This window comes from Phoenix dactylifera, chromosome 5 (genome assembly GCF_009389715.1).
Source record: "Phoenix dactylifera cultivar Barhee BC4 chromosome 5, palm_55x_up_171113_PBpolish2nd_filt_p, whole genome shotgun sequence".
In the NCBI taxonomy this organism is placed as follows: domain Eukaryota; kingdom Viridiplantae; phylum Streptophyta; class Magnoliopsida; order Arecales; family Arecaceae; genus Phoenix; species Phoenix dactylifera.
Window position 1 is genome coordinate 1,011,200 of NC_052396.1, and position 20,587 is coordinate 1,031,786.

The 20,587-nt window shown below is 37.0% G+C and overlaps 3 protein-coding genes across 3 annotated transcripts; 1 reads left to right on the forward strand and 2 right to left on the reverse strand.

The window, feature by feature from the left end:
- Positions 1-216: 216 nt before the first annotated feature.
- Positions 217-6,039, reverse strand: LOC103696763 (B3 domain-containing protein Os04g0386900-like). Its single transcript, XM_039126962.1, has 3 exons — positions 6,033-6,039; positions 2,971-3,164; positions 217-669 (listed from the first exon to the last, which is right to left on the reverse strand). Exons 1-3 carry the CDS (start codon positions 6,037-6,039, stop codon positions 370-372), a joined length of 501 nt encoding a protein of 166 aa, XP_038982890.1. The 3' UTR covers positions 217-369.
- Positions 5,635-11,293, reverse strand: LOC103696761 (heat stress transcription factor A-1-like). Its single transcript, XM_008778474.4, has 2 exons — positions 10,844-11,293; positions 5,635-7,622 (listed from the first exon to the last, which is right to left on the reverse strand). The coding sequence occupies exons 1-2, from the start codon at positions 11,114-11,116 to the stop codon at positions 6,372-6,374; spliced, it is 1,524 nt and encodes a 507-aa protein (XP_008776696.1). The 5' UTR covers positions 11,117-11,293; the 3' UTR covers positions 5,635-6,371.
- Positions 11,294-13,004: 1,711 nt separating this feature from the next.
- LOC120110795 (histone acetyltransferase MCC1-like) lies at positions 13,005-16,465 on the forward strand. The gene is given in 7 exon segments (XM_039126396.1): positions 13,005-13,146; positions 13,228-13,324; positions 15,401-15,692; positions 15,809-15,953; positions 16,041-16,140; positions 16,230-16,306; positions 16,308-16,465. Coding segments are annotated over 5 exon segments (585 nt in total). The 5' UTR covers positions 13,005-13,146; positions 13,228-13,324; positions 15,401-15,585; the 3' UTR covers positions 16,464-16,465.
- Positions 16,466-20,587: the final 4,122 nt, after the last annotated feature.

The following is a 20,587-nucleotide window of genomic DNA, read 5'->3' on the forward strand; positions in this document are numbered from 1 at the left end:
ATAGAATCTCTCCACTTCTAGGGCTGATTTTTACTATTAGAACATACAAAAATTAGCCATATTTAATTTTGGTGGCCTGTGGTCCGGCTTGTGGTGACTGGCAATCGATGAGTTCGCATACAAGATGAATAAATGATAAATTACCTATAAAAATGATCTTCGAACTCTAATTTTGCACCTAAAATTTGTCTCAAGAGGGTGGAAATATTTGCCTGCATCTTTTAAATGAATGGTTGAACCATAAATATGTGCCGATTAGTTTAACTCAAAGGTTTCCTTCTAGACAGATTACATGAGATGAAGATGACCGTCTCGGTGGAGCTTTTCATTGCAGGGAAATAATCCCAAGACATGCAGACTGAAACAACTTTAATCAATCATAATGGGAGTATCATAACTCTGGCCTCCTGCACTATCAACTACTGGAGATGGGATTTCCCCGCGGAGGATCCGCACTTGGAACTTCATATTCTTATGGTCTGTGAGTTCAAAGACGCAACCATCTCCAATCTTTAGATTGTTGTCGATGGCAAACTTCTTCCACCCTCGGTCAAATCGCTTCAAGGAACTACTCCCACAATATCTCATCTCCCAAGTCCTCCTCTCGCAAGAGAGGAACACAGAAACAGATTCGGATGGAAGTAACGAACAGAACCTCCTTGGAACGGCCTACATAACAAAGGACAACGTCAAACTGAAGTACATCAAAACTGAAGGAAACAGGTGCTTAGAAAATGCCTGCATAATTGTCAAACCATACCAACAAAACCTTACCCCATAAACATTTTTTTTTATTTTTATATACAGCAACAAGTTCAGGACTTAGGGCCTAAGAAATTGTTAAGTTTTGGAACAACGAATATATGAGAAAATTTAGCCAGAAACTGAGAAGTCAGAATAAATTGAAAGGGCTTAGTAAATAAACTTGATGATAGATGAAGATGGAAGGCGCAGCAAGAGCAGAAAACAGGTCAGAGCAACAAGGAAAAAAATGATAGCAATGAAAAGCAACAATTAACAGAAACAGAAACAAAAATGCAGCAACCATTCAGGGCGCATTTGAGTGTGCTTCTCATTTTTCCAAAAACAGAAAATTAGTGTCCAAATGTACTTCTGTTGACATTGTTTCTTTCTTCTTCTTGTTGTTGCCTTTTAAAGCCAGTGACAAAATTTTAGAAGGTTCAAGTGCTAGAAGCTTTTTACAATTCAAAAAAGTTCAAATAGAAACAAAATACAAAAGGGGAACAAGTCAAGAATGGAAACACAATCAAAAGGGACCCTGATAGTTCTTTCGACCTTTGCAACATTCATTGTTAATGAATTATCTGTGAAATTCTCAGAATTTTTTGCAAAAGAAATTCAGAAAATACAGCAAGCAACATGATGATAAGAATGGAAACACAATTAAAAGGGGTCCTCATAGTTCGTTCCAACTTTGCAACATTCATTGTTGATGAATTATCTGTGAAATTCATTCTCAGAAAATTTTTCAAAAAAAGTTCAGAAAATACAGCAAACAACATGATGAACTAAAAGATCTCAATACATATATACATACATACCGAAACCAGTGATAAGCACTTTAGTCTAAGGAACCATACTATTGATTATGGTCTAAAAAAATCTGAAAATATCTAACAATCAAAAAACATGTGATATCAAGAAATCTTTTAGTTCATCAATTGATTCAAAAAAAATACAGTTTTATTGGCTTGATGCAGTGTTTTGAAGTGATCCATGGTTTAGAAGCACGCAAACCAATTGAATTTTGGTTCTTACATGATTTAAGATGTGTAGTTATAATTAATGGTGCGGATCCAAAACTTACGTCCATTATATTGCAATAGCACTATTGGTACTAGCCATCTTGTATATGAGTATATCCACTTAGAGTGCTTGCTTAAAAGACATCTGATTTGCATGATTTTTTATTTCTAGGTATCCGAGACAGAGTTCCCTCTCTATGCACGCACTCACAGATATATACACTATATTAAAGAGTGTAATTTAATCTCTGGGTCCATCAAGTTTCGGCTACAATGGGAAATCAATTAGTTCACATGGAAAACTTTATCATACGATTATTATCACTATGGGTAGTGTTGGAATGCACTTTTCATCTCTCTCAGACTTTCTATCTGTCTATGTTAACTATTCAGCCAAACCACTCATTATTATAGACTATATTTAGATTTTAATTTTACTTTATTATCTACATATTTTTCATATTTTTTACTTAATATTTTTATACCCTTTTATTTTCATATTTTATTTTATCTTTTCCTCTCTTTTTTTACAAAAAACATACATTGCATGCACCTACATACTAGTATGTATCCATGTATATATACGAATATATGCATATATGGATGTATATAGAGATATTAGTATATGCATATTTACATACATACATATGTATGTATGCATATAGAGATCGATGCAAGTTTTTTTTTTTGTTGATGAAAATATATGCAAATATGTAAATATGTACATATTTGCATACAAGCAGACAGACATATACATATATACATAGACATACATATATTCATGCATGGGTATGTGCTTATACAGAAAGCATTACTTGCAACCTAACACGACAAATATCAACACCACGTCGATCAAAACTATAAGCAACAAAATCTGCATAGCCTTCTGTTTTCTCACGTCTTTACTATATATGCTCACTCTCGTGAATGAAAAAAGCACAAGTTTAAACTATAATATTACTATAATCATTGCAATTAGTAGTTCTTTCCAGTCATTCAGATCAAACTAGAAATAGATGTAAGATAATTCATGTAAGCATCTCATACAGCAATTTAGGCTTCAAGAATACCAAAATGTTACCATATTTCCTAACCATTTTTACGAGAATTGCATCTTAAATAAATAAAAACATGAACATGAGAAGCAGAGCAGAAAAAGATTTGGTCTCATCACAAATTATGGCTGTAAAATAGATAAAATTACCAGTTGAAATGGGGATTGAGTTTGAGATTTTGAAACAATGCATGTGAAATATGGACTTCCTGAAAGTGGAACAGCTTCATCTTGCACTGCAGGTGTGATAGGCTCTGTTTGTATTAGTTGAGGGGCATGAGATCCGACACTACTTTCCCCATTCTTACCATTGTTAGCTACTGGATATTGATCTGCATGGTCATCTTTGAGAACGAGTCAACACAAGATATAAGATTGGCAACTCAGGTAGGATAGCCAAATAAGCAAGCTGCTCCTCCGCAGCTATTTTTCAGTTTCGGTTTGCAACTCAAAGATGTTTGCAAACAGCTTGAGTTCAGCTTGAAATTAACAGAGCTGGCTCCAGCTTGGCTAAATAGGTTGTAACTAAATAGTACATGATGGAGCTCGAGCAAAAAGGATTGATTCGTTTATCAGGGGGAAGAATCTAGGGTTAGTAACTATCAATAAGTTAGACCAACTTTGTAAGTATATCCTCAATCAATATATAAATCGAAAGGTTCAAAAAATCGAAAAATCAAAGAGAAAAAAAAAGTCAAGCTTTAGCTAGGCCCAGCTTGCATTAAAAAACTTTACTAAATAGTCATATATATCAAAAAGGGCACTGTTATTTACAGAGTTGACAGGTCAGAAAGTTCGTTTGAGTACTGAGAAGGTAAGGATGCACATACTTGCATGGTTGCATGATTCCTGAGAGAGACTTTGCTCTTCCAGAGGAAACCTGCAATGTTTTTGCTGACTGTTGGAACCACTTATCGAATGATCCATCTGATGAAAGCATTTAGAAGATCAAATTCGGATAAGGTTGTATTGATGAAAGCATAATGCATTCTCATAGAAAAAGCTAAAATGTATATCTACAGATAAGTTCTATGAAATATGCTCCAACATCTTAGGTACAGACTATGAGGAAAGGGCTCTTGAGCATGAAAGCTTACAACTAATATGAGTCGGGGAAAAAAGAGAACGAAGTGGTGCATAAACAGTCAATAAGTAATATGAAACAACGAAAAAAAAAAAAAACTTTCCATATGTATCTCTGATGAAACTCATAAAATGGATGCAGTATTATTCTTTATTGCATAATGTGGTGTATCAGTCCCCCAATTTATCTCACAACAGCTTGGTATTTCCATTTAGGAGACTTCTCTGAATATATGAAAGAATTTCCCACAAATACTTGCCACATTAGAGTTCACAGAAATCAATTGATACTACGAAAGTTGCCGCCCGGACACCAATAATAACAACACCACATGCACAAGACGCAAAGACATGCATGCTCGCCAAACTCTCCCCCATGAAAAGTACGCCTAGAAGATTACTAAAATTCTTATTTAGCACTTCAGGAGACAACTTAGAAAATGAAATGAATTTACGCTCCTTTTGTTTTTGTAATAAAAAATTACACATCAAAAGAAGGGTCATACAATCAGAAGCCCTCTTCTTTAGTCACAGCATTTCTTTCAAAAGCTTCATTCACAGTATTTTCTAAAATCAAACATTTAAAACCATTATCTTCCTCTGTCCTCTCCTAATTATCTCCGCCCAAAACATTGAATAATAGCAATCATAATCTCATGCGCTCCCATAACTAAGGTGGAATCCCACAAAAACCCGTGCCTCTGCTTCAACCACACCATGCGCCATTAAAAAAAGAACAATGTAAACAAATCAAGAACTCAGCTGTCAAGTATTATACTTCGCCGTTTAATGCATTCTCTCGAACCATGCAAATATAAACAAACCAGCTAAAAACAGGGATAAATTGGGGAAAAAAGAACAGATTTTTTTCCCCGTCTCCTCTTCTTTCTTGACAATCTCACCAAGCAGAGACAAAGAAGCATCCAGATAAAACAACCACGTTAATGAAAAAGAATGGGTAAAGTTGAGGAAATTAGTGAGGGGAGCTCGAGCTCTCACCACCAAACATGTGAGTAAGCGCAGGGCAGCAAGACGGTGGTGGGAGACAACTGGAAATATTTACGAGGCTCCTTGCGTCAGTCGTTTTTACTGGCCGGTGGAGCGAATGATGATGGCGTCAACTACGATGACCAGCACGCACCGTCCGATCAAGGAGGCTGTGCACATAAATCATGATGATTTGATTCGACTCCCGGATGCCCATCCTAGGACTTGCTTCGAAGTCTCCATGCGCAACTCGAACAGGACCCGGGTCAGGAAATCTGACCCGGATCCGGCCCGCTCGCTTTCGGGTCGGATCGTTTGGGCAGCACCGATTTTTTCCCGTATTCGGAACGCATCCGAGCACTCGGGGATTAAGCTCTCACATCCGTATTTGGAAACCGATCTGTCTGACCAAATCAATTCAACTAGTTGGTTCAGTATAGACGTGGTGACCAAATTACCAAAACAAAAGAGATGCATCTACGGCACCAGGTTCGCAGGGGATGGGTGCAATGCACGACAATATTTTGTTAAGTAGTCGGTATTTTTTTTTTTTTTTAGGGATTCATTATACAATACGTGAACAAATATATCTAATAAAATTAGAAAATAAAAGCTTTCTCTCCCCTATCCATAAGGTGCTCACTAAATGGTTAGCCACATAAGCAGATTTCTCTAAAAACATGTTTGACTTGAAAAGTCCCATCATCCCTCGTCATCATTCAGATGTTCCGGAGCAAAGAATGGTAGGAGCAAAAAAGTCCGTTTTCGAATCTCAAAATCCGCTATAAATGGTACCAAGCTTAAAAGTTCAATTGACAAACTATTAGTGCCCAATACAATAAAACAACATAACCATAATCATAACCACCCAGCTTTATCTCACCCATTTGAGATCGACTTTACGCATTCTACTTCGCTAAGCATAGCGGGATGCTTCCGTCATGGTTCACTGTCATCTTCAACGAGACCACAAGCATGCACCTTTAGAAGGATACCAAGAAAAATAAGAAAAAAAAAAGGGGGAAAAAACTTTTCCCCATGAGAATACACTCTTTCCAATGTCAACCAACAAACACCTTTACCATCCATCCCAGCTATCTGATCAAGTATACGAATAAATATATCTCCTCATCTTGTCTTACCAGCCATATCTACTTGCGTAAATCATAGCACGAGAAACTGATCAACAAAATGGGGTATAAAGTGCGTATTAATGGATGCAACTTCGCTAGACATTAATATAGCCAACAGTTTGCTGATTAAGGACAAGAGGCCACCGCATGAGGGTCATTTGAATCCAAAAATGAGTCACTGGATGCTTGTATATGATCCGTTATTTATCTTGAAAGTCCAAAGTACAAGCCAAGAGTTTCAGTAGCCAAAATTCAACCGTTGCCACAGGTTTACACCAGAGAGGGCATTCACGCAGCACATTCCATGCTACCTTGTGAGTCCAAAGGCACTGCATAGGCATGATATCATCATTTCGGGTCAGGAGAAAGGAGCACCATCTGTTCTGTAAGATGCTCCATATTCTGTGAGTTGTCCCACCCATTCTCTGGTCTCGGCCGGTCCTCCATTGCTTCCAGTATGCTCAACTCAGCCTCCTCTGTCTCTTCTGTTACAGGACTAGAAAAAAATTCTTCCCAAAATGAGTCAATGATGCCTGAAAGCTCCGGATCATCATCCAATATATCAATGTTGGCATCAGCAGATACCTGTTCTGTCTCAATCGGAACTGCTGCCCCATCCATTCCTGCTGTAATGGGGTCAATATACACAGTCTCGGGGTCAGGCATGGCAAAGTTCTCACTCAGAATGGCAACACTGTCATCAGGCATGACCCCTTCTAACTCGGGAATACTCTCATCTGTTGCAGCAATGGCCTCCGGAACTGCAGATAAAACATCCATACCTGGCAATTCATCGTTTGAAACCATATCGGTTACACCTGCAGAAGACTGAATCTCAGATACAGCTGAAGATAAGCCAACTGCTGAAAAACCAGAGCTTGATGGTACATAAGGAACCCCTGAATTAGGAGGGACCTCTGCAAGGGTCACTCCAGAATTCTGACTTGAAGAACTACAGTCAAATGCTCCAGATGATGAAGGAAAATTCTCTAGTGAAAGATTATCAGAGTTGCTGAAAGATTCTAGCCTAGGCTGAGAGGAGCCTGCTTTTAAAATCTGCCTTAGCATTGTTTTGGCTGCTTCATTTGTTAGGGGCTGATACTTGATTATCTGGCCATCAGGGGATGCACTATCACCACTCAAACTGCCTTCTTGCTTGGGCATCCTCCGTTTTTTGTTCCCCCTAGCTATGAGTCTGTTATTGTCAGTCTGCTGCACCAACTGCGCTAAAAAGCCTGGGCTTTGCATGGCCTTCGCCAAGAATGACATCATTTGTTGCTGGCGCCGTTCCATTCCTTTAAGGCGTTTGCCCAAGGTCTGTAACTGATGACTTGTGGACTGCTGCTGCTGCCTCAGCCTGACCAGTTCCTGCATGAGTACATTCTTGTCCCTCTTCAGCCTTTCAATTTCTTCCTCCAACCCAAACTTCCCCACCTCGACACAAGCTGCAACTGAAGCATTCTGTGGTTGAGGCTGCTGTGTTTGACCATGCATATGAGAGGGTTTTCTCCTATTAATGGTTTTCAGCAGATCTTTTCGACCTCTCAAAAATCCCTCATTAGCAAATTCCCATCGATCAGGATCAACTTTCCTGAAACCCTGCTCAGACAACACGAAGGATCACCTAATGAAAACAACTAACCAAATTCAGTACTAATGAAAACAACTAACCAAATTCAGTATGAATGTTTTCCAAAACAAGCAGCTTTGCCATAGACAGACTTATTAAAAAAAAAGCGGAGCAGGGGGAGAGAAACAGCAGTGGAACACTTGACTGGAAGCTGAGTATCAAATAATCAGTAACGTAAGGGACCAACTGCTGACATTGCTAAACCCAGGAAGAAGCCAAGAAGAAAACGATGGAACAGTTGACTAAGTTGACGGCAAGTTGTTTGAGAATGAAGCCTAATTAAATTGATTTCAAGAGTGTTTCCTTAGAAAACATGCTACCCTGGAGAAATCTTGAAGCTGATCCAAATTGATGGGATGAGGAATCCATATTAAGTTGTAACAATAACCAACATCTGAACTCAAGATTAAGAGTTTGGAATGTCTCACAATCTATTTCATGCAGGATGATTCATTTCAAAGAACAAGCAAACCTCCACGGAGAGTAGCCGGTGCACAAAATATTGACCAAATTATGATGACTAATCCAAAAAATTGTCTCAAGTGGTGGACCAGTAGCTGCTAATAATTGACCTGTTGAAAAAAGAAAAAGAAAGAAAGGTATGAAGCACAATTTCCTGATACAACTCATAAAGACTAGAGGGCTTCCAAATCTGAGGCCCCATCTGCATTCCTTCTTTTCTGCACGAGAAGCCACCACAAAAAGCCTTTCAAACATATTTTTACCTAAGGTGTCGCTTTTCTAATCAATTTACATATCAATGGTTGTTTGAAATGTTGGACCTTAGGATCACATACTTGGCGCAATCTAAAAACTCATTATTCTCTAAAGCTGATGGTACTATATTCAGTGAAAGAATTTTCATATGAATATCGATGAAGGGAAAACAGAGGAAGCTAGATATTTTAAATTAAGGACCTTGACAGTATAGTGTGGATTAAAGGTCTAACAGGATGAATGATGGTAAAGTATTCATTATTCGATCATGTTGCATCCTAGTGATAGATAGGCATATCTATCCTAGTTATTAATTGTGTTTACAACCAAAGTGCTTGGTTAGGAATTCTGTTAGTCCGCTAACCCAGGAGGAATCCTTACCCTGTCAGTCTTACAAAACAATATCCAAATTGTAGCACCATTAATCCAGAAGGAATCCTTACCCGTGTTAATCTTACAAATACTACCCAAATTTTAGCACTTCTGCTCATCCATCCTACAATTGCACGCATAAGATGGTTCATAGCATTAAGTAGCACTATACAAAAAAATCACAAAAAAGGACCTCGTCATGATTATCCTGCAAAAGGATACATGATTATGATGCAAAAAGAAAGGATCGTCTGTTGCATTTAAAGTTGGGATAGAATTTAAAGTGCTAAAATATCTTTAGAAGCGATGGTTAAGTGGATAGCTTCTGTTCTTGTTGTTGACATAGTGTTTGTCCTTTCATTCGATTGTATGCACATTGTGGTTCTTAGGACTACAAAAACAACTCTGAGTAGCTTTGGACAATTTGTTTCCTCTTCCTTCTATTATATATACAGACTTGAGGTATAAGCAGTGCCTGCATAGGAGATTTCAAGCAAAACAAGGCACTTACAAACATTAGAAGGGGAAAGAAACATAAGGATTAAAAATAATGAAGAAATGAACTGGACAGGAAAACAAAAAAGGGGCACAAACAGGGATAATCATTAGGTTGGTTAAGAAGGGCAATCAGAAAAAGAAGTAGCTCTAAGAAAAATTCAATGGAGGAGCAGGAGGAAAATGAAGAAGGGGCCTAAACAGCAATAGCCATGAAGTTGGTTAAGAAGGGCAATTAGCAAAAGAGGTTGCTCAATAAATCTAAGAAAAATCCAGCAAGTTGTCTTTTTCAAATTCTCCAATATACTAGCTTCCAGATAAATCATGCACTACAAAATGTTTAACCAACACATATACACTAAAACTAATTTAGCTGGACTCTTTAATCTGCTAGGCAATGACACCACAATAAATTGGAGAAAGTCACCACTCACCACCGTCCACATGAGAAATCTATCTGCACCCACTTAAAATAAAAAACCTAACAAGCCTTTCAAACCAAGAAGAGAGTCCGAATTACATGCTTGTTTTTCCATGTTTATACAAGTCTATAAAAAATTTACCTTTTAATTTCTAATTTTTTTTGTACATTTTAATTTTTTTCTCCCACAGTCATTCCCAAAATGCCAACTTCTGAAGAAATATCATCCTAGCTATTCCTGTATTCATATGTCTATTGTTCAAAAATACAAACTTATAGTTCTTCTCATTTTGCAGGGTTCAAGGCATTTCTCATTCCATAGGTAGGAAATTTTCAGGAAATTAATGCACTCAAATTAGATGACAAAATTAATGGTTATGCACACCTCCCCCAAAGAACAAAATAAAGAAGGAAATGATGACAACATTAATGGCTATGCAATATAGGCCGGAGTGGAGCCACCAAATTCCAATGTACAATTTTATATAGACCAAGGTTCAAAAACTCAATTTCAGTTTCAAATGCAGTTACACTAATAACTTTAGCCTTCCATAGTTTCAGCTTCAACTCCAAAGTTTCAGTTCAAACATATTTATTGCAAACAGAAATTCAGAAGAAAGTCAAAGAAACAAAGAAAATAAATTTGGTACCAAATTGTAATATTCAACATTCCAATTCTTTTGACTAGCAGAGAAAAAGAAGTATCCTTTGTAGCAATCTTTTTTCTCACAAGTAGTGAGGTTTCCAAAGTTAATTAAAACAGATTTTGTAGCTCACAACCTCTTCCCCTTTTTATGCTGCGTTTTTTCTCCAATCTATAATTATTTTTCATATCCATATCTAAAATGATCTCACCATTGACACCGTTCATACTTCACCAATAACTACATCCACCTTGTCATATTCGTCTAGGAACCGCCTTCGATGCATACTTATTATCACGTCATGATCCCCTTCAAGAAATTCAACAACCGAATTCTAGTATCATACAAAATTTACAATCTTTTTATAAAGTAATGGAAAAAATTCCCAGTATTTACCTCGAAGACAAAATAAAATTATGGAATATGGACGCTAGAAACAGGAACTCACGTATACCAATTGAAGAATCCAATGACGCTGAAGCCGATTGCAACCAAAATAAAGAAATCGGAAAGATGGGGGAGAGATGGATGAAAGGCGTACATATGTGTTAAGCTGGCGGACGAAGCTGGAGAAGTTGCTGTGCTTAAAGTACTTGGGGAGGAGATCCCGGGCAAACTCTGGCGTGTTCCACACCACAAAGCTGTTATTCGCCGGTCCCCACGACACGATTGCGTCCGTCGCGGGATCGTCCACCATTTCGTACGTCTTGCTCAGAAACGGCGGCGGCGCGTTCCCATTCAGGTTGAGCTTCGCGCTAGCCGCCATTGCCACCCCTCCTCCTCCGCCACCGCTGCCACCGCCGTTGCCGTCCATCCCTCCTGCCCACTCCGATTCCGCAAACCTCAGGGCAATCAGACCGCACCCATCCGATCTTCGAACGAACGATCAAAAATTAGTGTTTTAGAAAACGAATTAATCTCACAGAGAACGAAGACAGAGACAGCGGAGCGGGCGAGGAGGAGAGGCGAAGCGATTAGAGCCTTCGAGGGTTTCTCGAGGGAACCGGCGCTAAGAAAAAGCGATTTAAACAACCGAGAAGAGGGTACAAGAGGGTGCCGCTTAGCGCGTGACGACGGCGACAGGTTTGGGGTAAACTTGGAAGTCAAATGCCCCGGGACTTTGATAATTATATCGGAACCACCCTCCTGTTCGGGTCCGAAGGATGGATTCACTGGAGACCGGCCGCATCCACACCGTCGGGTTAGTGCCGGAGTTCTTATGCAGTATTTTATTCTTTTGATTTCGTTAGCCGCATTCATATTTATTAGGTGTGAGTTGCTATTGTACAAAGAAAAAAAAATGGTGGACTGCAATTATCTTTGCTAGGAGTTCAACTTGACGGTGAAACACACTTGAAGATAAAATTTCATTTTTGATAGTCCAAGAATGCGTAATTCGAAAAAAAGTGGATCTAACTATTAAACCCCTTATCAATTGTACAACATTGACAACTCAACGAGCAACAAAAGACAATGGGATCATGAGCTTTGCCATTGAATTTGTCAAGGAAACTTTGAGACCATAGAGGGTGATATTGCCATTGCATTGTCAAGTAAACCTTGGGGACATAGAGGGTGATGTTGTAGGCACAGGTGGAAATGGATCAATGAATTGATGTGGCATTAATTAGTCTTTTCTTCAAATTTATGAAAAAAACAAGAAAATCAGTTAGGAGGGACATTGTCCTCAAGTAACATATAGGATGATATGGCATAGTGTGATGGAAGTGCAATACCTAATATGACATGCAGTTGGAGGCTTCTTTTCCAAAAGAAAGATGGCTTAAGAATTGCTTGGCATATTTTTTTTGCAGTTGGGGCACGCCGGTTTCTAAATCCTTGGGCAACAAGAGATAGCTCGAAACAATCTATGTCATCATAATATCTATTTATGATAACAAACATATGGAAATTAAGTAGACTGTAGATCACTCTTTCTCACACATACTAATATTGGTAAAACATGCTCCGCCTATCTCCACCCTCTTCTCTACACATCTCCGCATAAAAAATAAAGACACTAATGTTTCTCAAATACACCAATTAAAGTTAGAAATGTATATATTAAATTTATCTGACCTGAGTGTGGATTAGAACAATCCATGCTTAAATTATCCAATATTAGTGTTACATTCTTGAATGCTTAAATTATCTAATATTATTTTTGTGCTTGTGACGAGCTATATCACCCCTGTCTTTTTTATCTTTTCTTTTCTCCTTCCTATCTTTTTGGTACTGCATGCTAGCAGCTCATAATTTTACTCTTTCATTTTTATGTAGTTTATATACAAATGAACAAAAAGAGAAAACTATTTCAAATTGTGCCAAAAAAAAAAAAAAAGTAATACTAGCTGGTTAGGTGACATCTTATGTGGCCGATCTACGAGATTCTATCTTCGTTATTCTAGTAATTTTGGAGAAAGTTATGATTTATGGCTGATGCCGGTGGATGCATTTACTCACGAATTTTGTAAAACACCCATTCAACAAACAAACGATTAAAAAAAAAAACAGAAAAAACGTGGATCAATTATGATTAGAATGTTTCAAAGCCATGATGGTCTAATTCCTCAACTCTCTACCGTCCGTTCGTTTGATCAGCTGAACCTGGACGTTGGAAACAGGGAGCACAAAGTGTGGGAGATAAAGATTCTCACAACACGTAAGGTGTTCCGGCGGAGTATCCCAACATCGGGATTCCTCTATGACTGCGCTAATGCTGCCTCTAGGAGAGAGAGAGAGAGAGAGAGAGAGAGGTGAAAAGAATCCGATCCGATCCCTCGACCCACCCGGGGAACCATCTCTCGTCGGGCTGCTACCTGAGTGCTTCTTCCATGTATCGAGGTACCAGCTCCCGTTCCATCTACCTTAGACGTGATTCAGTCGAATTCCTTTTTTGTTGATCTTTTTCGGCCTAAAATGTAGGGTTTTGGGGGTAAGTTTCGAGCAATTCTCGGATTGAAATTAATTGGTTTTATCTGTGGTTGATGGGTCTTCTCCAACAGCTATAGGCGTGATTCAGGTGAATTCCTTTTTTTTTTTCTTGATCTTTTCCGTCCTAAAATATAGGATTTTCGGGATGTGTTTCGAGCTATTCTTGGATTGGAATTAATGGGTTTTATCAATTCATCGTTTGTAGATATATATTGAAGCGGTATCAAGACTCTTATTAGATATAGTTTTCCGTTGCTTATGGTTCTGGGGTAGCAGGATTTTGGTGATTAATGGATGCGTTTGGGTCAGGGTTCTCTTCATTAGCGCTTACTGCCACAAAGATTGAATTTTGATATCCTAATGTTTCTTTTCTGTTACTTGGTATGTATAATTCGATGATTCTTGTTTTTTGTTTTTTTCTCATTTTTCTCTCGAAAAGATTTAACAGCAATGAAGAGACAGCCTCCGATTTTGCTTCAGTGTTTCCGTTGGTTTTCTTGGGTTTCAGTATTGTTTAGTCATGTTTAAATAGCTCTTTGTCTTAAAGAGCTTGATTATTCTTTTCTTCTTAATGAGTGTGGTGGAACCATATAAATGCTCGTCTATAACTTTACTCTAACTTTTTATCTGTGCATTAGATTCTTTTATTGTGTGAGTTCACTCATGAGGGAGCCACATTTTTATGTGGAAATTCAATGAATCTGAGTTTCACTATAGTTCTGGTTTCGAGCTACCCAGCTCAATTAGCTAGAAAAGGAACCAGAAAAAATGTTCCAAATTACTTACAAAGTTTTCTTTGATTGAGAAAAAACCATTTGTTCGGCAATATGTGCAGTCCTAATTTCAACTGACCTAATTAGGTTTGAGAAACAAGTTTCAAATTATAAGGTTGTAGCTATACAAAGATGGTACATGAATGTATCTTCTAACATGTTTCCTGTCGACTGAACGTGCATAGCACAATTTCGATTTTGGTGTATGGGAAAATATTCTGGATTCAGGAAAAATGCAAAAAATTAAGCAGAACTGTGAGAAGAATGCGTAATAAATAAAATAAGGAAACAATGAAGATCAATTAGGTGGGACCTATCATGTAGGGTTGTCTATGGATATAGACTTTAGATATAGTTATCAAAATTTTCTAATTTTGATTGATCATATCTTGATTTATTCAGAAGACTTCTTTAAAACAAAGCAGACACACACAACTAGATTGTAAATTCGGGGGTGGGTGGTGGCAATGGGATGGAGATGTATCTAGAAATCTACATCAATTTTACTTTCAAGTCCATGTTTCAGAGAAAAGAGCGGATTGTAGAGGTGGAGTAGGATGGTCAAAGAGGCGGTACGAAATGAGGCAAGACTTGCAAGGTAGATAGGGGTAAGGTAGGCAAGAGTGCTTTTTGAGGAAACTTGAGTGGGCAAGTTGCAGAAGAGGGATAGCGGAGGTCATGCTAGAAGGGAGTTGAAATTTGGGTTTCAGTTGGGTTGGGTGGTTGTAATTGGAGCCAGAGGGGGTGAACTAGAATAATAAAGTTTTTTTTCCTCCTTTGGGTGTTTGTGTTGGGGTAGGACCCTCTTTCTTCAATTTTTATTATCATATACTCGAATCCCAGGTATGATAAATTCTTCAATTTATTTTCCTTTGAAATTTCGTTGAGTAATCTGATGGATCCTAATTGTTGTGTACAAATTCCGAAAAAAGAAGGATCAAATACATATATCAGTTTATTGGTTCTCATTACCGCTCTTAAGTATAAATTTGAGCATGCCTTTTTGATAGCATGAGAATGATGCAACGAAACACTTGTAGCTAATGAACATCAAATGTTTTGGTCAATCAATATTCCATGACTTTAAGTGATTATATTCTCTGAGAAGCTTGTTAATAATTGATGTATTTAGTAAATTTTGAATAACTTGTGAATGATTAGCCTGATCGGAACTATTTCAAAAAAAAACCATTTGGCCAATGATAAATTATGATTTAAATAAAGTTTATTTGAATAAATTGGAGATTACTCTGGTTACATTTGGTGGTGTGCTTTTGTTTCCATAAATATGTTTCCTTTTAGTCAGTAAATTTTCTATTTTCTAATATTGCATTTAGTGTAACATTTTCTACAAAGGTATCTAGCATTAACAAGCACATTGCTTCTATTAGGGAATTTGGGATTGGACATTATAGTATTCTCTGATTATCACAGGGCACCAGAGCACAAATTGATAAAAAAAGATGAGTGATGACAGCATGCCTGATGAATCAGATGTGGCATAAATGGACCCAGAAGTGTACATGCATATTCTTCAATTATCTTGTGCTGAGGACGATCATTAGCGAAACTTCTCATGCTAGACGCAAGAGCTGGACATCGTCCAACTATTGTTTATAGGCCCATACGGCCTTCTGATCTTGAAGTTCTTGAGCAGATCCATGCTGCTTTATTTCCTATAAGGTGTGCATTGTAACTTTGATATGCATGTGCTTCAAATATGATTTTTGTGAAGCCTTGTGGAGATACTGCTGTTTAGACTTTTCATGATGAATCATGGAAGAAATTTATACTTGCAGGTATGAGAGAGAATTCTTTTTCAATGTGGTTAATGGCCATGGCATTATATCCTGGGCTGCTGTTGACATTAGCAGGCCTGATGGTCAAAACGATGAGCTTAATTGGATTTGTCACTATGCGTATTATCCAGCAAAAGAAAGCGAGGTGTTTTTAGACTTTTAATTTTTTTGAAATGCCATCACTTCAAAACTTCAAGTATAGCTAATAGTTTCAATTCCATTGTTCATGCAGATTGATGATTTGCTCAGGTACGGTGCTTCGAGAAAAGATCAAATACTAGTTTATGTATTGACACTTGGTGTAGTAGAGCGTTATAGAAATCTTGGCATAGGTTGTTACCTTCTCTGATGATTATAAGTTCATGCATTACCTTTATGCTTTATTTAATTGAACGTCTTCTTATCATTGTGGCATTTGCAGCTACTTCACTGGTTCGGGAGGTAATTAAATATGCTTCAAGCATTCCTAACTGCCGAGCAGTATATTTGCATGTTATTGGCTTATAACCAGCCAGCCATCAATTTCTATAAGAAGATGCTATTTAAGCTTGTAAGAAGATTGCCAAAGTTTTACTACATTCAGGGCCAGCATTATGACTCATACTTGTTTGTGTACTATGTAAATAGTGGTCAATCTCCCTTCTCTCCATTGTAAGTATTTTTTCTTTACTTTACTTCAAAAGGACAGCATTATCCTAAATATTTGCAATATAATGTAATTTGTATTATTATGTCATCTTGTTTGGAGATTTTAAAAATGCAGGTGACACTCTATCTGTTAACATGCTTCGAAGAATGAGTGTCATGCTATTTCTTGCAGGAATGGTTGTTTATTTTACTCCATACTTGTTTTACTCCACATTTTGATTGTTTACCTATCTCAGTTCTTATGCTCTAAGTGAGAAAAAGTGAAATTTTATAACCCTTATATTATTTTATATCCAGAAGTATGATGTTTGCCTCCAAGAAATATTTCTGTTCTTTTGATCATTATTCAGCTGCAAGGGTTAAATGTGTAAATTCAAATTTATTGCTTGCCTAGTATATCTGGAATTTTGGCATTTAAAAGAAGTGCGTAAATTGTAAAACTTTTATTCAGTCTTTTAGCTTAGACTTGAGATATTTTATTCAGTCGGGGTTTGTAACATGAAAGACTGAATGTCGGAGTTGTTTTCGCTTTTGGAAATTTCAATCCTTGATGTTTAGCAGAAAGATTTAGAATCCTCAAAACCTATCAAGATTGTCTGCATTCAATTGCCTGTTGCTATAGACACTGCTCAATAACCTACAATTTATGTTTTAAAGGAAGACAACCACAATTAGTTGTTTAGTCAGGTTCGGTTGCCTTTTTCTCTATGTAATGTTGATCCTTTCCAAACTTCTCTCGTAGATATCTGTGAAGAAAGTCATTGTCACCATGTTTATTCTTACGTGAACTTTGCATCAATTGATAAAGAGTTATCTCCTTAGTTCTTTTTATCTGACTATGACCACCCTATTGTTTATCCTTCTCATAAAACATGAGAACAAGCTCTTCATACCTATTGGTAAACCAACGATTGCTAACATTTTATAATGTTTCTACTTCATTACTTTTCCACTTCTACACCTGTATTTTTTCCTACCAAGAGTCCTTATCCCCTCAGTTTGGGATATGCTTTTCAACTAATTTGCTGCCATACTTTCCTTGCAAGGTCACATCTTCTGTTAATGTATGTTTTTTAAAACCTTTTACACTTCCTTCTTCTCTTTCTCTCTCTCCAAGCTTCTATCTTACTCATAGTACTTTTAAGACTTTCTGAAGTATATTCCAGACTTTCTAGTGTGAGCTCTTGATTGACATATGTGTAGTGAGTTTTCTAATGGTCAATAATAGAAGGTGAATTTTTTGTTATTAGTGGCAGAATATACAATTGTACTGCTTGTATATGATCTATATCAAACAATTCAGCTAATTGTGGGAAAGTGAATGAATGTAATATCTGTTTTCTATGGACCTAGTAATATACTAGAATATTAAGAGATGAAATCAAAGAGAAAAATATCATATGTCCACTATATTACCTATGAAGCCCCGTTGTATGTGTGACTGATTACTTTCATAGATTAAGAATCTCATTGAAGTCAGTTACCTAGATAATATCTTAAAATGGGCACTGCAATCTTGTGTTTAGACAAGGGAATACTTTTATGTTTATGAAGAAGGGATGGATGTTCAGCATGGCATTTCCTACAATATCACCCTCTTATAGAGTTTTCATTTATGTATATCTAAATTCTAAAACTTCTATTCCATTTTGCTGCAATTATACCATATATATTCAGTACTAATATACCTTAGTGCTCCCAATGTGAACTGCAGTTCTATTATTATTATCTTAGCTGATACAAAATATTCTATTTATCTTCTGTTTAGTTTGAACTATTTTTATAGTACAGCTATATAGCATCACAGGGCCTTTAGCTTAGCTTTCTATGTCTTTGCAAGTCTACTATTTTGTCATTATCAATTTTAACCTACATCTTTCTTCAACATTGCTCTACGAACCTTGACATTTTACCACCATCTCTTTCAATTTATGCAATCAATTTGACATTGTACTCTTGATTTTTTCAGCTACCTACCCCGAAAAAAATATCATTGACTGCTGTTCCACTATAATCTCCCATATAATATAACTTCAATTCAACACAACTTTTGCAGCGTTTTCTAATTCAGTTACACCTTGACTTGTTTGACTGGTGAGCACATGGAAGTTAGGGTCTCCAAACCTTTCAGAAAGCTACTTTTCATAAAATAAAAACTAAATGTAGAGAATGATGAAATTCCTATGTTGTTGTTTTTCTTTGACCAAAGGGTGGTTGCATTTTAAGCAAATATCTTATCTGGATTTAAAAGTTGATAACAAAATAAAAATTTATGGCATTGGTTACACAAAGGACAGTCTTAATAACATATAATTGCAATAGAAGATTTTTATTGGAGAATTAGAATGATGGTGAGGTGTGAGCTCGGCATGGTTTCCAAATGGAAATTCTCATTACTATTCCTCAGCCACCCTGGCTCTCTTCATAGTGCGCGATGTTAAGTGCAATCCATCATAGTTTCATATGCAATCTATCGGTATTCCAATTACCCCGTCCTTTTGCCTCTTTTCGGAAGCCCTTTCCTTTTTTCCGCAATTGAACAATGGTACATGTGTGGCCTCTGAATGTGTGCTCTTGTTACACGTCTCTCTTCTGAAGTTCTAGTTGACCAACTCCTGACAAATCTGCTGTATTTTCATTATTGCATCCTTAATTGAAACTGTATATTGTTACTCCTAATGCTCTCAATGTGACTTATTTTTCTACTTCTCCAATCACAGGTTGCAGCTAATAACTAGTCATTTTTCTTATATTATTTTTAGTGCGGACTGTTTTCTGTGGATGTCATATAGCATGTGCCTAACTACACAGGCCTTTTGGTTTAGCCTTCTATATTTTTCATGTCTTCTTTGGTGCTTGTTCTTTGATATCCTAAGGACAACAGCCTTTTCTCATTAGTGCCATTGAATCTTAGCATTTGCCATGTTTCTGTATTTCTCTATAAATAATGCAAATTCTCAGGGTTGGACTCCACCCCAAGCTTTGGTACCACTTTTATGTTATTTCTGAACTTTCCCCTCTTAGAGAGTCGAAGTTGGGCTCTCTTCCTAGAGTTACTCCAAATCCATTTTATATTATTTTTTTCGAAACCGATGGACTCTCTTCCTCTTTTTCTTCTTTCCAATCACTTCACCATGGGACTCAACGTGCAGTGCATGTGCAAGACACTAGTACATAATAATGCTCATCTTCACACTCTTTTAGTGCTTCTGTTACCAACATCGTGGTACACTCCACCAATTGTTTCATGTCCTACTTGGTTTAGCTTGCATGTCCTACTTTCCCTCCGACAAGTTATTTCTAAAAGGGGCACACATATACTTCCCATTACCTTATTCTGGACATCTGTCTCATCTTTCTTTTTAATCCTTTTAGTGTACAAGTTCAACCTATTAACCTCTTTTCTCCTGCTTACACTTTGTGCACAGCTTGGTCCCTTAACTTTTTTTTTGGAAGAAAAACTGATTTCAGTTTGTGATGGAAGTTATCTATTTTCGGCATGTTCTGAATTGTCATGGAACATCTCTTTGCTTGAGATACATGTTTATTATCATTATGCCATGACGCTACTGTTTTTTGTGTGCTTGCGCACGCACGCTTTAGATATAAGAACAGCTTTTGCAGTTCCCTTTGGCCATGAAAAGAACTTCAAATGAAAATGTAAATATTTTGTGAGAAAAATGAAAATGTTACTTAAAACATGGGGAAAAAATGTTCAAGGCATGAAATAAGTGTTGCTATTTTTTTTTTTCATAAAGTAAGTTTCCTCATTATGTCTTTTCAAACTTTTTTCTGCATTATGTCTGCGACATTTTCTACTATTCTTTTCAAACTTTTTTTCTACACGATCATCTAGGTCACAACTTGTGAATATTTTCTTCTTCTTCTTCTTTTTCTTCTTCTTCTTCTTGATTTCTTTGGAATTGAACCCCTTCTTCTTCTTCTTATATAAATTTCTTTGGAATTGAACCCCTGATAAGTCCATCATATTAGGTTTTCATTCACGTATGTCAAGCTTTTTACTGGTTTGAATTTTCCATAGTTATTTTTCCATACTGACCACCTTGAATGGTGTGCCCCTTTTTTTTTCATATGCAGAGAATTATGGCAGCAGTGGCAGCATACTTTAGG